General features: G+C 37.3%; 1 protein-coding gene across 9 annotated transcripts in view; it reads left to right on the plus strand.

Moving 5' to 3' along the window:
* PPFIA2 (PTPRF interacting protein alpha 2) overlaps positions 1–16465 on the plus strand; it is a 287306-nt gene that overhangs the window by 242697 nt on the left and 28144 nt on the right. For all 9 annotated transcript variants that reach the window (XM_058023315.1, XM_058023311.1, XM_058023314.1 and 6 more), the window contains 5 exons: positions 376–613; positions 3143–3172; positions 4033–4163; positions 4659–4813; positions 9070–9163. In XM_058023315.1, coding sequence (XP_057879298.1) covers positions 376–613; positions 3143–3172; positions 4033–4163; positions 4659–4813; positions 9070–9163 — 648 coding nt within the window. The remainder of the gene's footprint in view (positions 1–375; positions 614–3142; positions 3173–4032; positions 4164–4658; positions 4814–9069; positions 9164–16465) is intronic.

Genomic DNA, 16465 nt, shown 5'->3' on the forward strand with positions numbered 1-16465 from the left:
AAGGCCCAATTTCATTTGACTCTGAACTTTGTGATTTAGCAAAAGATAAGCAGATGAAGCCAACGTAAGCTTGGAATTAGTTATCTGTGGTAAATCGGATTGTTAACCCCCCTGCCCTATCTTCTTTGCAAAGGAACCAGTATTCCTGAAATGTCATACATCAAGTCTTGCTGTTGGACACATTCATCAAACAGGTTTTGAGGATGGAGGAATTGAGAAAAATAATTTTATAACTGGTGATTAGGAAAATAATGTTGGAAAAGGGTCTTTTTTAGTTATCTGTGATATTCATCTCTGTTTGCTCTTACTTTCAAATCTCAAATGGGGATATGAAGAGACAAATACAACAAGAGCATTCTTCTTTTACTTAATAAGGTTAATCCAAGAAGAGAAAGAGTCGACAGAATTGCGCGCTGAAGAGATAGAGAACAGAGTGGCCAGTGTGAGTCTGGAAGGGTTGAACCTAGCCAGAGTCCACCAAGGCACCTCCATTACTGGCTCGGTGACAGCGTCGTCCCTTGCGAGCTCATCTCCTCCCAGCGGACACTCGACTCCCAAACTCACCCCTCGCAGTCCAGCCAGGGAGATGGACAGAATGGGGGTTATGACACTGGTAAGGAACCTCATGACAGTATTTGATGTGATATTTCTTGTATTAAGTACTTCATCTTCTCACTGTATGACTGGCTCGTCTCTATAATTCTTCATTCACATCTTCATCATCCATAGAGATAGCAAATTCTCTTGAATGTGGGCATTTGGTGTCTTTGGGCTTTGTTATAGTGGTTTTGAGCATGGCATTATTCACTAGGGGCATAGTGACAGGATTACTGAGGGCCTTCAGCACACAGGCTATGGAATTAATAAGAGACAGAACTGCTCACTACATACATCACTTGTATGTAAATGTTTACTAATGGAAAGTTCTTAAGTGATGCAGTTATTACACAATAGTCTGTGGAACTATTACTGACTTTAAACTTCCAGGAAATATCTAGAAGACATTCAGACATTCCACCACTTCTTATATGTGATCATTTTGATATACTTTTATATTTGGTATACTCTTTTTTACTTGCAGTGCTTTTATACATTCTTCATCACCATATATCATGCACAATGAAATGAGTTCTTTGGTTTCCAGTGATTCATTTAGCTGATATATTTCAATATCACAGGTGGCTCACACATAGACATCAAGTCACCATGAAGTTACTGTGCAAATAATTTATAACATTGCTGTATCTTTGAGGATGCATTCAAAAATTTCTGGTTCAATTTGATAAGGGAGTTACAAGGAATTTAATTTTGATCCTAGACAAAAAGAAATAGTACATCTGTCAAATATTTGAAGATAGTATGTGTCAACATATTTGAGATGAACACCTCTGATACTGATCTGAGTACAGATGCAGGGTTCAGTGTGAGCTACAAACCAGTTTGGAGCTGGGTGAATTAATCCCTTTAAGTGCCAGGAGAGAATCAAAGCAGACCACTCTGCTGATCTCATAAAGGGAATAGAAGAGGGTATGTGTAAACCCAATTTTTACTTGCTTTTTCTCTGATAATCATGTCACCAATGTCCCCTTGTGGTCCATTCCTGGGAAGCAATAGCACTGATTCCCTCTGGAGCCTTTCCTGACAAAAATGGTTGTTACGAGCAGATGGAAATGAGGCTTGGCTGTCATTCTTCTCAGCTGGGAGTAGGGACTTCTGTGGATGATCACCTAGCCAAGTGTTCCCTTTTCCTGGGAACTGACCACCACTCATGCCCACCTCTGCTCCTCCCAGTTTAGTAAGGTGTTTGCTGCCACTTGGGATCTGAGGTCAGCAGGGAGGAGGTCCTGGCAGGTAGTCCTAACTTATTCTTTGCTGCCCTGAGTTCCCACTGCTGAACAGCAGAAACAAAGATGTTGGTTGCAGAGGTCCTTGTGGAGGAGGTGAGTGTGCAGGCTGCTGTCCTGCCACCTACTTCACCAAAGCAGCCCCTTCCCAAATGCCCAGTGTGTTCCCTTTCCCCAGCCATTCAAAGAAAGCAGTCTGGCTGTCAGTAAATGGCAATGGTTGAACTGCCCCACCAGCAGACATGTGCACTACCTGGTGGCCTGGATTTGAAATTTGTACCTTTGGGTCAGTAGGTTCGTCAGATTCAAACACAAAATGACAGCATAGCCTCTGCATTTCAGGTTGCCATGATCTGGCTGACATCCAGCTCTGCCTGTGCTAAAACTCAGTTGGAATTGTCTGTCTGACTTGCAGTTGAACTCTTGGCTTGCCATAAGCAGTAGAAGCATACCCCCATAGTGTGGTAATCCACACAGCCCACAGCTTTGCTCACCTTCATCAGCCAGTTGCAGCAGGAGTTCAGTATTCAATGTCACTTCCTATTGACTGGGAACAGACACAAGTCTGTCAGACATCCTTTAAGTGAAACTTGGAGTTGGGAAGAGATTGAAGTCCAATCTCTAGAGCTCAAATTGCCAAATAGCCCTGTGTTGGTTGGCTGGAGAAGGAGGACTGCATGAGTTTCCACAGCCCAGGTGCCTGTAGTAAATAAATTCTGCAGATTATCTTCAGCTTTCCTTAAATGAAAGAGACATCTACCAAAAATGAAAATGCAAAGGGGGTTGAAAAAGACGCATTCTAGTAGTCTGCTACTGCCAAGTAATACTGAAGAAGATAGGTGAATATGTATTCGTTTCCTGAAAATGCCAGTCATTTTTGCAGTCATGGTATTTGGTGATGATATTTTGTGATTTTACTTGGTGGGACACCAATATATTTGTATTTGATAAAATTTCTAAAAAAAAGTCTCCGTTGGGGATAACGTAAGTACTTATATGAAAACTCAAAAATGGAAAGTGCTACTATAGGCTTGAAATTCTTTGCTAAGTTATGAAATCGAAGGAGAGTGTAGTTTCAGGAAAAATACCCAAACCAACTTTCCCAGAATGACATATTTTTCAGGGATTATATTACATTAATGCAGCAAGTGTATACTTAGTATATAATATGGAGAGTGATTAGTCTTTGCTTCCCACTTCATGAATGTGAGAACAACAAATGTGAGGGGCTTTTTATGCTTCAGTAATATTTATTAATGGTTATTTTTTGTTGTTTCCACTTTTGTTACCAATTGAAGCCAAGCGACCTAAGAAAACATCGAAGAAAGGTATGATACTGGGGTTTTTTAAAGTTTGGGAGAGCCCATTTATCATATTCCTCTGCTATTTAGATAACTAAATCTTTGCTGGGGTCTGTTGCCAGCAACTGCATCCCCTTCTCTCATTTTCATTCTATGCCTGAACATAATCATTACTTCTACCTGGAATGGCTTCCAGGGGTCACAGCTAAGCCACAGAAGCAAGGCCCACTGAGTGATATCTTGGAGTAGCAGCCTCAACAGCACACGCTTAAAGGAATATTTGTTTTTAAAGAAGTATGGACACAAAAGCATTACCTTCAAATGTATTTCAGCCACTCTTCTTGCTGGAGGAACTACAGAGAGATTCCTTGAAATCTTCTGGAGCAATGTAAATTTGTTTACGGAACTGGCACTGATGATGAAACTCCATGACATTATTTGAGATGAATCATTATAATGGTCTGGCAAAATCCCTGTTTGGCCATGCTTACTGTTAAGCATAGTGACCATTCTGGTAACGCACTGTGAAGAGAGTGGTCATGTTTATGCCTGTATTCACCTTCTCTCTTACATCCCTGAGAAACTTAGTAAACCTTAATAATCCTGTTTAATGCAAGGGACCCACTTACAACTAAGATTTTCTTCACGTTTAGACCTTCATCAACCTTTTTAGCATAAAAGGGATGAACTTCTTCCAAAAGCATAGTCTCATTTCTTTTAAATATCTGTTTTAATCTGTCATATTTAGAAAAAAGAACCCTTACAATTTGCTAGAAACATTGCATTTGAAATCTTACATGTTTCAGTCCACTTGACAATTTCATGAGGTGTGTATTGAAACGTTCTTGAAAAGCTAATATGCTCTCATTGGAGTCTCTCTCCCCCAGATTGCAGTAGTTGAAGAAGATGGGCGTGAAGATAAAGCCACAATCAAATGTGAAACTTCTCCTCCTCCAACACCCAGAGCCATCAGGATGACTCACACCCTTCCTTCTTCGTACCACAATGATGCCAGAAGGTAAGATGTTTGTAACATGGATTGGTACTTCACAGTATTGTTGTTTTCAAGTCATGTTGTTTAACTACTCCAAAATTACTTGATTTCTTCCCTGTTTCTTATATAATGAGAGAAAAAACCCTACCCATTGTCTGTTGCAATGACCCTGAAAATGTTTATCAGTGCTAAGGGTATTTCTGTTTTGAGGTACAGTTTTGATGACTACTGGAAGTAGCAGTGCTACAAATCCCAGAAATAAAATCAGAATGCTGACTACTGTATTTTTCATAAATTGTTCTTAGCAAAGTAAAAATATTTATTTTGAGCCTTGCCTGACAGAGAAAGTGTGGTCTTCTGTTGCTCTCTATGTTGCTAAATAATTTAAAGATGTGATTGTTTCACTTGTTTGGTGATCATTACTAAATTATTACCAAATAATTTACTTGCAGAGCTGCTTAGAAGAAAATAAAGATGTTGACATGTTATCTATTCTATTTCTTTATTATCATTTTGCAGTAGTTTGCCTGCTTCACTGGAGCCAGAAAGCATTGGTCTTGGCAGTGTCAGCAGCAGCCAGGACTCCCTGCACAAAGCTCCCAAGAAGAAAGGAATCAAGTCTTCAATAGGACGATTGTTCGGTAAAAAAGAGAAGGCTCGACTTGGACAGCTCAGTAAGGAATTAGTGGTAACAAGCTAAGGTCACCATTTCACTGCCATTTTTCCATTTTTCATTTCGCTCTTTTTTTTTTAGTTTCCAATTTGCTCATGTTTCTGTTTTGTCTGGCACAACTTTCCCATTAAATTTCACTGTTATCAGCAGTTGTATTTGTCAAGGGTTTGCCATGACAGTAATGTAAATGAAAGGAGAGTTTGGGCACAAATTACTGGAGTCATCTTCACTGAACCTGGTGCTTCAATAGTCTGTGGAATTAGGGTAGCAATGGTAACACTGTATTCTTCAATAACCACATAAAGAGGAGGTGAGAAATTAATTAGCAATAAATGGCTATAATGGTGGTGTACCTATGTAATACAGAAGGTCCTTGCAATCAAGTGTAGCTGCTTTTCAGATTTCAGGGTGTTGATAGATGCTCTCTATTGCCTGTAGCTGAATGTCCTCAGGATAACTCTTACTTTTACAATTATGCTGCTCATAGTAGTGCTTAGCTTTCTCCCTACTTCTTCTGTCCTTTCCCTTGCCAAGACTATTTCATTCTACTTCATTCATGGCAAAAATTTTCCAACACAATTATCAAATTGTAGTAAATGAGTCAATAAAATTGAAATACTGACTCTTTCCTAGTCATGCAGATGTCACATAATACAAATTTGTGAGGCATTAAATTTTACTGCCGTGGTGACTATGTGACCCTTGTAAAAAGAATTTTAAGGCCTTGCAGTAAACACTTAGGCAGCAAGCATAAGCCTGAAATTAAAAACCTATGTTTTTCTTGCAACATGTCCTTAGCAAAACTAACAAACCTGTTGCTATAATAGTACACAATAAAGAAAGATGGTCCTATGGTCAAAGTATCAGAGTAAAATTGAAAAACTGAGTATTCTTCATTTATATTCCAACTTCTCTCCTCTCTGCCTGTGAAAACTATATGTTCTTGAAAAAACCTAATTTCTAATTGCAGTCTGAATTCCCCCCCTTTTTTTCACTATAAAAAGAGTAAAACTGATTTATTCAATCTTTCAAATGAGAATCTCTAAATGAGTCCTTCAAATACACCTGTATGCCACCATCTGAATTTATGTCTAATTTTAAAACTTTAGACTGCATCAGAATTTAGACTTTATTAATTCACATTTACATTCCATATAATCTTTCTTATTGACACTGATGGTTTATGGATATTAATCTACAATTTCTCAGTAAGTCAGGAACTTGGAGGACAAATATGCAATAAATGTGTGGGTCTTCCTGCAGTTCTTTGGAATGTGGAACAAAAATGTTTCTGAGTATCTCAGGAGCAATGAAATCTGACAATAGATTAATTTCCTAATACCCACCATGATTAATAATACATACATAGAATTTGATAAAGCTCATCTGTAATTCTCCATACTAGGTCATGAAATTGCTAAAATATATTGGTGATTTGCAATAATATGAATTTTTTGTGACTTCCATTCTTTAATTCAAGAGCAAAATTTCAATATAATGCACATTTTAATTAAGGAAACGAGGTTTACTAACATGTATAAAATGAACAGTAAGACTGTTACTTAATCAGAAGGTAGAAAAATATTTTTCAGAAATTAAAAAGACATTGAGCAGCTGAATTACTGGTAATTTTTCTCATCTTAATTTTTAACATATCAAAAGAAAAGCATTTATTGAGTGGTCATTTCCACTCAATGACATATAGAATCATGGAATATCCTGAGTTGCAAGGGACAATGAAATTTAAAAAAAAAAAGTCATGGTAGTAGTTGACTCAGTTTCACAACAGATGTGTTATCTGTGCAGCTATATAATTAGGAGTTCTATTTGTGGTAAGATACTACATCACAGAAATGTACATAGAAAGTCCTATCACTACAGCACTGCAAAATATTTGAATGGTTTTTATAACCTAAAATAATATTGCAAAATCAATAAAAGAAGGCAGTTTATTTCCTTGCTTAAATTAAACACTCTAATTTAATATAGACACATGCTTCTTACATTTTTTAATATGAAAAAGAAATTTTCTTTAAAAGCACATATTTATATACTCTTATTTAAGAAACAGTATTGAAACCTCCAGGCTTGTATTGCTAAGATCAACAGAGCCGTGCTATTACACAAAATATTTCCTTGCGCTGTATTCCTTGCAAACCCCTGAAATTATTTCTTTTCAATTCCTAAACTTGCCAGAATTTTGTTCTTTTATTATTTGATCATTTTACCTTCTCTGCTAAACCATTAGCTTTATTGTTTCAAGCCACATTCATGCTTTAGGAGATCTTTCTTAGAATTGAGATTCAAGATTTCTAGCTTCCTTAAGTTTTTTCTGAGTTTTTGGAGAAGGAAAAAGGAATGCTACAGGGAGCACAAGTGCACTTTCTTTCATTCTTTCCTGCTTTTTTTCTTTCCTTCTTTTCTATTCTTCTCTCTTGGCAAGCACCACTTCTCATGTATTTTTCTCATGTTACATTTTAAATATTCTAGACCCTAAAACAAACAATACATTCCTGGCATTTTTAGAATTGCCCAAGCAAGCTGATCTGCATGACAAATAGAAAAGTCAGCTTGTTAGGAAACATTTATTGTGGCCACATCCCATAGGAGGAGTACCCTCAGTTATTTGAAGGCCAGATGTATTTGGAGAATGGAGAAGTGCATTGTGCCCCAACTACTCTCCAACCTGTCATAAACCCTCACTGCACTACACTCGTCCCATCCCTATCCAACATACTGAGAGCTGCTCTCTCAAGAAAGATGTGGTATGTTTATGTCTATTTGCTGAATGAAAAATGTAATCCAGAGCCAGCAAGAAGCATTTAATGAGATTCTATAAGATTTTGACAGGCAGATGAAGTGAAAAAAAAGTATGTGTTCCTATTTTCTGCATTTGTGAGATGCATTTGCATCATTCTCATTGTGAGACTTGCAGTAGTGTCCTCTTTCAATAAATTAAAAATCTGTCTAGACAAACAGGAGTGCTAAAATGGCACCTGCTTTGAAAGAACAGCTTAAACCCAAGCTTTTCTAAGTTTTTGTCATAGACATGATGCAGTAGTAGCTTTTGTTCTCACTTGATTAAGGTGCATGTAAATCTAGCTTGTAAAAGGCTGTGGTGCTATTTCACTTCATAACATTCATGAATTATTTTATTATTAAAATCAACATATCAGGACAGAAATATTTTAATTTACTTCGTGCTTTTTTATTATGCCAGCATCCACTATACAATTGTTCACTATCCACTAGCTGTAAATAGGAAATTGCTATGTTCAAATGGAGTCAAGCATCAACATTTTACCATACTGTGGTCTTCTTTCTTGTGCCAGTTGCACGCCTTCCTTCCAAGGTGGAGCACAGGAGGAAGGCAGCCTTCAAAGGAGTGCTGCAGGGCCTCTGTCTGCACACACACACACACGAGTGGGAGTGAGAGGACAGAGTGAAGCCAGAGCCTGGAGACTGCTCTGAGCTCCATGAGCTGCTCCCCTCTTCTTGAACCAGGGCAGCAATAAAAATGTCAGACCATTTTCCATTTCTGTGCTAGGAAAGTCATGTCAGTGGCCATGTGGATCGTACCAGTCACGCCCTTAGTTTATAAAATTATTTTGTTTTGGTCCACATGTCTTACTGCAAGCTTCCTTTGTCACTTTGTGTGAGTTATTCAAGTTCCCTTGACTTTGACCACATTTACGTGCCTACAAGACACATCCAGGGAGATGTAGGAGGCTTTTTACTTATCTCTGACAGATTCTTTTCTCATGTTTGGGAGTTTTCAGGGAAAATGACATCCAAGACCCTCTATGAAAGCAAAATAAAGCCTTTAGCACAACTGCCTTAGGTGATGCTGCATGATGGCAATAGTAGAGAGACAATTTGAGAGAATGCAATTTCCTTTGTACATTTCTCAACTAAGATTAAAACTGAGAGCATTGCTTACTTAGCACCACGAGACTGAGCCTTGGGAGGCAAAGAAAAATAGGTAAAGGAGATCAGGGTGCTCGTGTCATACATTTCTGCTAAACACAAGGAGGAGAACACTTTTTTTTTCCTCTACTACTTTTTCCAATGTAGTAAATGCTCATCAGAATTTACTTCTGCACGTGATAGATGTTCTCCACAAACACTAGATGTCACAGTTTAAGAAAAAAAATATAGATGAAGGTGGGTGAGAGGGGAATTGAAGTGTTAAGGAGGGGAACAACAGAAGAGAGAGAAGGAAAAATATGGTGGGGTTTTGTTTGTTTTATTTTCCAGGAGGTTACATGGAAACAGAGGCAGCAGCTCAGGAATCTCTGGGATTAGGCAAACTTGGAACACAAGCAGAAAAGGACAGAAGACTAAAGAAAAAGTGAGTACTGTTTTTATGAGACTTTTTGGCTGAAAGTTGATTCAAATATCAGGATTTTTATTGTTTTACTCAAATGTGGAATGAGAAGCAAGACCATCTACTGTGGCATTTTAGTAGTGATGTTTCTTTGCAGTGTAAAAGTTTTTAGAGCTGCATATAAAATATAGGGGGAAATATTCAGAGTCTGTCAATTGTACAATATTATTTTAATTGTGAAAGAACATAGGTTTATGAGAGACATTTTTCCGTTTCACATTGTCATTAATCCTCTGCTTTTTGCCTTCAGTGCAATTCTGAAAAAATAGATACGTATTTAGTGACTCACTATGTAGATTTTCGTTTTCAAAAGGGTGAAAAATCTCTTTAGTATTATCTAGTGAACAGTGTTACTTCTGTTTCTAGATGTCAAAGGTTCCCCATAAACCCTAGCAGCTTCAGTTTATTTACCTGTCAGCAAATGCAGACAAAAAGCAGCCTAGCTTTTTGTTTGCATCAATTATATAATAATTTAATACTGTCTTTCATGCACCTCCTTGTAAAAGCAGTACACTGACTCATAGCAGCTGCCAGGAGCTATGAAGAACTAATAAAAATAAGGCTGCAAACACAAAAGAAACCTCTTGGCAGCACTGCGCTTACAGTGTAATTAGAGGGTGTCAGAGAAAAAGACGGTACTTGAAACTGACTTTGCAAATTCATTCTGTAAACAAATAGGTTTATTTTCATCCATAACCATTCACTTTAATGCTATTATTTGGATTCTGAAAGCCTCATTTTAAAAAATTTCTGGGTTTTCCGGTTTGTTTCCCTCTTTTAAGATTCCCAGCAATGGGAAATGAGTGTATTTTCAATTCTAGTCCAAAGAATCCAGGGATAATATTTGAGGTTCTCTTTAAATTTTTATGTTGATTATTTTTAATCATTACTTTTTTGTCAAGTGCTTGATGAAATATAACTTCAAATGTACACATTCATGTAATGTACAAATGCAAACATTCTGTTTAAATCAGCCTCAATTTAGCAATTAGAGAAGCAGTCACTGTGCTAGCTGGAAGAGAAGAAACATTTTCAATTCAATTAAGAAACTGAAAATAGCATTCACAGGGATGTTACAGTTGATGAGTCTTGTCCCTGTATTTCTTATCTATACATAATAAGTAATTTTAGGAATATATGGATGTAGATTATGTTACCATAGTTTTTTTTTACTAAATCTAGAAGGCATCTTTGAAGCCATCATTACCGTTCATAAAGAATATAACATTATTTTCAGCAGCCTTTTTTTTTTTGAAGTCCCAATGTACCTTCCAGTTCTGAGGGCTGAATGTATCACAGTATTGAAACAGTTTTGAAGGGAATAATGCATTCATTTTGTTCACTTTCTTATCTGTTAGTTCATTAGACTGGGTAAAATAACAAGACTTGGCACACACAACTGCAAACATGACATGACTATTTCATCTATAGATTGCCTACCAGCTTTTGGGTCTGTACATAAGGGGTGTGCAGATAATCTGTTATTAAATTTGTGTCCAATCTCACACAATCCCATGCTTTCTGCTTTTCAAGTCTTTCCTTTTTTTCTCCTGTGTCTGTCTGTTCTTTGTTCTTTATGGATTAGATGTAATCTAAGTGTCCTCTGCTGGAAGGAAAGGAATCTTTTCTTTGTGACTATGACTATTCTATTAGCCTGAACTGTATATTATTTATCCAAAGTATATGTTCTACAACTGTCTCATGAAGAAATTTAATTTTCCCCCTGTGCCTTTTAGGGTTACCTGTCTTCATAGTTTTTCACTTCAGAACCGCAGAAAGTTTAACATACATTATTGCTAGATTATGTATATATGTATATATATGTTATATAATTTTTGAGGAACCATAACATAGGAAAAAATGTAACCCATTGTATCAGAGATACACAGGAGATTCTGCTGAATTATGGCAGTCATTAGGGTGCCAAGCTGTCAGTGGAGTGTAAGAGAATTAACACCTCCCTGAGGTGTAAGAAATGCAGTCACAGCATCACAGAATGGGTCAGGTTGGAAGGGACCACAGTTGGGTCCTGGTCCACACTCCCTGCTCAAGCAGGGTCATCCCAGAGCACATGGCACAGGATTCTGTCCACATGGGTCTTGAATATCAGCCATTTATTTGCATGTCTTACCTTAGAAAATATTAAATTGAGAAAGTCCACAAAGTAATTTAAATGAAAAGTTTGTTGCAGTAGGTCACTTTCCTTTGTACCAATTCTTAACAACGCCAGGTTCCCTCTGGAAGTAGCCTTGCCATGCACACAGTAGGTGCAAGATTACTGAACTGTGTGGTGCAAACGAGGAAACTGTGCCATGTAACATTTATGGTGTGGGGATGTGTGGGAGGTCCTTCCAAGACATAAGAGAAGTCTGAGAGTAATTTCCTGGCTCATGATGTAGCAGTAGGATCTTTGGCAGTATGATTTAACTCCCAGTGGTTGATTCCTCCTTTACTGCTGAACAAAACTGCTCTACAAACCCTGCAGACACAGTGAGCAGTCCCTGCAACACAGAGCAGAGCGCCTTGTAAGCATTTCTAACTGACTTGGATTAGGATGTAAAAGCTCAAGAGAGCCAAACCCACCAACAGGATAGGTAAAGGATAGGCTAAAGCTGGGAAGTACTACTTGGTATTGCATTTCAGGTCTGAGACAGCTTTACTTATGCTGGCTTTGTCACTCCCTTTAAACAAATAAAAACCAAATCCAAAGCACACAAAACCAAAAACTACCTCCAAAAAACCCCCTGCAAATAAACACCCCAACAACACAAAAAGCCTTGAAATAGTGATGCCAGAGCCAGTTCTCTTTTCTATAAAACAAGTATAATACCCCATACTGAAATTGTGTTTCCCTTTGAGATGTGCAACTCAGGTGAGGTAGCTTTCAGCCCTGTTAACAGCTCAGCAAACAGTTCAGTGGCGCTTCTGGTGCAGGAAAACAGAGATTCTCCCCTTGCTGTGAAACAGAAGTCGAGTTCATCAGTGTGATCAACATTTGACTACTGTGCTAGTAGCCATGATCTTCACCCACCTCTGCTATAAGCTTTGAATTAGTTTGGATAAAAGTCATTATAAAAGGATAGATTCATGTTAAAATTATATCCATGGTATCTCTTAACTGAGAAATACTTAAAATGCTAAATTTCTAATTTTGCATTTTTGAATGTATTTAATTTCATCAGTAATTCCAGAAGGATGCCCTTATCCCAGGGATAAAGATGCATGATATTTCAAATTGCCAGGTAGTGCAGCAGCAGGTTCTAATGGTGCATCAGGTGTCCTGAGCACCTGCTCCCTCAAGCAAATGTTGCATTGACTCTGGCCTCCATGGAGTCGGGAACACACTGCAGTGTGTTATAGTGCTTTAGTCCCATTTGTTTGCATGGAGCCAGGTACTGAATAAAAATTTTCACTCTGAATAATTTAATTGAGAGAGTGTGGCAATTTTGGAGACCAGTTCTCTCTCTGGTGATTATAGTGTCATTAACCTAAATTTCAAGGTTTCCCTGCTTCCTTTTAAGAGGATGCTGTTTAGATGTAAAATTTCTCTCCATTTCAATTGACTGCTTAGACATCATTAAAATGTAATTAACAGTTTGTCTCAGTAATATGCTAGACATTTATAAACCTCCAAGGGTCTCTATTCATCCAAAATTTGCTTATTACACTTGATCTATTAGGAATAAGCCTTGCTCCTAAGGCATCAAAGAGAAATTAAGGAGGTTGTGTAGAATTTTTAAATTATACACAACATCTCTTACAAGCTGAAAAGATGAATTTATGTTGCCTGACGCATCCATAGATGTTTACTCTCAACATTAAATAAATGACAGTTCTGGTTAATACTGAAACTTTTTAGGTCTTACTATTTGTAAATTCAGCATGCTGTTCTAGGAAACAAAAGATGAGGGTAAGGGATATTTAAAGTGTTTAAGGTGTTACTCATTTTTTGTGAAATTAAGTGATGTTGGGGTGTATACGTGCTTGATTTTTATCATTTTAACTAGACTTTGTATTTCACTTCACTTGTTCTGTATAAAATGTGGTGATGTTTTGTATACAGAATCTTCTGCCCTTTGCCTGAACTTTCAGGGCCTGTTTGCCTAAAGAACCCTTGTTAATGAAACCTCAGGGTTTAGGACTAGAATTATTAGTGGCACAGATACCATCTGTCACAGTTACATTCAATTGAACACCCCCAATGATTTAAATAGTTTTCTCTCCTCTAAACCGTACCTTTTGATTAAGATAAACTCTCCAGAAGGCGAAAATGAAGAATGGGCCTTTTCTTTTAATATTTTTTTTCCTAGGGATTAACCAGTCTCCCTCTGGAAAACACTTACCTAATTTCCAATTCTGAATTTTGTAGTTGACTCCAGCTACCAATCTCTGTGACTATGTACAGACTGTCTTCTGTGTTCATGACATCATCCTTTGGGGGTGTTGTGCAAACTGTGCATGCACCATGACTTGGCCTTGGCATTCACACAGGGCTGTCACGATAGCCCAGGCCAGGACCCAGCTGAGGAAGTTCAGGTCAGTCCAGTTTCTATTGCAATGTGTGAAAGCTCCTGAAAGGTTCAGGGAGAGTCACAGTGTCCTCTGGAACAGGAGAAGTTGGTCGATGTGTGTCCCACAAGACGATTCATACATCAAAAAATGAGTAGATAACTGTGGCTAAAATGAACTGTATTCCCCTTAAAAATCCCTGTCTCCACTGACCTCATCTCAGGTCAAGTTAAGGCACTTAAGAGAAGCTGTATAAATGTTTTACTGTCTTTTACACTAAAATACCATACATTGAGCCGTTTATGAAAATATTCTTTAACAATGAACTCAGCCAAACTTGAAATATTAGCAACAAATAGAATTGTGTTTGCTTCCCTTTTAGTTGTAACTATCTAAGTGAACATCAATTGTTTTCTCCTTATCCACAGTTTTGCTCAGGAATGATGTCACATTGCCCATACCTAAAAGCTTCACTGGTGGCAAATACAGCTCTAGAGAGTCTTGCTTTTTACAGTGCAGTATGGCTCCAAAGGCCAGGAACCCTTCTCAAATGTAATGTTTGATTTGATCTGCAAAAATATGCAAAGTAGCAGCAAACAAGTGTCTCTGGAGAAATATAGATGTATATATACCATATGTTGCGTGAAAAGTGTGTAATAATTGGTCATAGTCACTGCCATTTCACAGGATGTGCTGATTGTATCCCCTCTGAGGCACCAGCATAAGGCAAGGTTTGAGAAATTTAAGTGCTCTGTAGTCCTGGATTGCCACTCAGAGGTGGGTTTCACCTTGTGCATGCTGCTAGTACAGTGGGAGATTGGCTTGTGCCATCCTTTCTGCAGCAATCCCAAAGACAATTTATTTTATAATTGTGTATTTTGTACAAATTGTTACAAAAATCCCTGAAAAAGAAATCACATGCAAGCCAGCTATTCTGGATCATGATGGCAGGACCCGAGTCCAGAAGCTGATAAATCCCCCAGTTTACTAATGTGAGGCAAAAGCAGCTCTTTACCCTCACTTTTTTCTTCAGTTTTGTTTGATTTGACTCTGGACAAGAATCTGTTAATTCCATATTTCAAAAACAAGCTTATGATGTGAGGTTTATGTTTTCCAAGGAAAATCAAAGTAAACCATGCTTTCCCAAGAACCTGTTTTTGGGGGGATTTACTCCCCAGCTAGAGGTTTTTGTTTGCCAGATTCAGCTTCCTGGCTCCAAGTGCGCTGCAGAAGAGCATTGATGTGCCAGGACACATACATGTGCTTACATACATGAAAAAATCCTTCTAAAATCAAGACCTAAGCAATTCTCATATGTAAAAAATAAATTCTTAGTATCCCTAGCCTTATAATTAACTTTGCAGAGAGAATTGCAATGCTGTTAAGCCTCAGCTGATTACTGTGATGTACATGTTAAGCAGCAGGAACATCATGTGAACAGAACAGCATGTTGGGTTGACTCTCTTTCTACTTAAGGGAAAAAAAAGAATGATAAATCTTGATAAGTTAACTTGATAAACGATTTTTTAATGGGCAAATCCAAGTTTTAGATCGCTGTCAACAAGCAACTTGAAAAAAAATTTAGGTAGACTATTTTGTGGAATACTTTTGTTGGAAACACTGCAGTTATTGTGTAATTGCTTTTGAATCCACAGGATGCCCCTTTAATTAGGTTAATTAATTAGGTTTCATGTGTGCAAGTGCAATTAGAATTTGATGTAGTGTATTTGTGACTACAAATAATTTCTGTCCTGTGCAGTATGCAGATAGCTGTTTCTAATTATTTTTTTAATTGCACACATTTTAGAAAATGAATCCAATTGGATTAATTAGGGTGTTTTTCTGTGCCGTCCACCTTATTAAGCACCATTGTATCCTAAACATATGCAATTTAGTTTTTGATGTAGCTCTTAAGAATACAATGTTTTTCCACCCCCAATTTTTAATTTTCTGAATCTTCAGGAAAATTCAAGTTTTGCATTTAATTTCATTCCTTCCTACCTTATCTATGAAACACTCAGATATGTTGTTAGTAGTTTTTAGCTTGATCTTTAGTTTTTCCTCCCTGTCTAGCAAAATGTGTTTGTTTTCCCATTCTGATGAAAGAAGGGGAGGTGTTCAGTGTTCTGATATCCAGCTTAGGATTGTCTGCTGTGTGCAGTGTGGTTTTCTCTTGGCTGGATCAGTGTCTAGTCTTGGAGACACATAAAGATTAAATTTATTTTTAAACTTAATTCCTTTAGTAAATATTTTAACTGGAACAGTTTCAAATCATTAGTCAGTCAAGGCTTTTGCAGTATTAAAAATGTGTCTTGTTCTTACATTGATACTTGGAGGCTTTTTAGCATGACAAATGTAAAGATAAACGGGTATTTATTTTGCAGAGGATTATTAAACCTTATTTAGATTATTCTGACGATGGAAAAGATGATACAGCATATTTTTTTCTATATCTAACTCATATTTTAAAAACATTTTCTTTTTTTAATAGTATTTTTAAATAGTATTTTTTTGTCCTTTGCCAAGTTTTTTAAATTATCTTCCTCATACAAGATAAGAATATCTGTATAAGAAAATTGCAACTTTTTAATCAAACATAAACCCCCAAGGCTCTAGTCCCTATCTTATCTACATGTATAAGTCTATCCATTGCAATTTGGAACTTCTGGATAAATATAAGCTTATACCCTGGTGCATACAGCTGGCTTTCTAAACAAGTCTTTCCAGCAGATGTAAGTATCCCATCAGATTAACTGT

This window comes from Melospiza georgiana, chromosome 4, assembly GCF_028018845.1.
Source record: "Melospiza georgiana isolate bMelGeo1 chromosome 4, bMelGeo1.pri, whole genome shotgun sequence".
Lineage (NCBI taxonomy): Eukaryota > Metazoa > Chordata > Aves > Passeriformes > Passerellidae > Melospiza > Melospiza georgiana.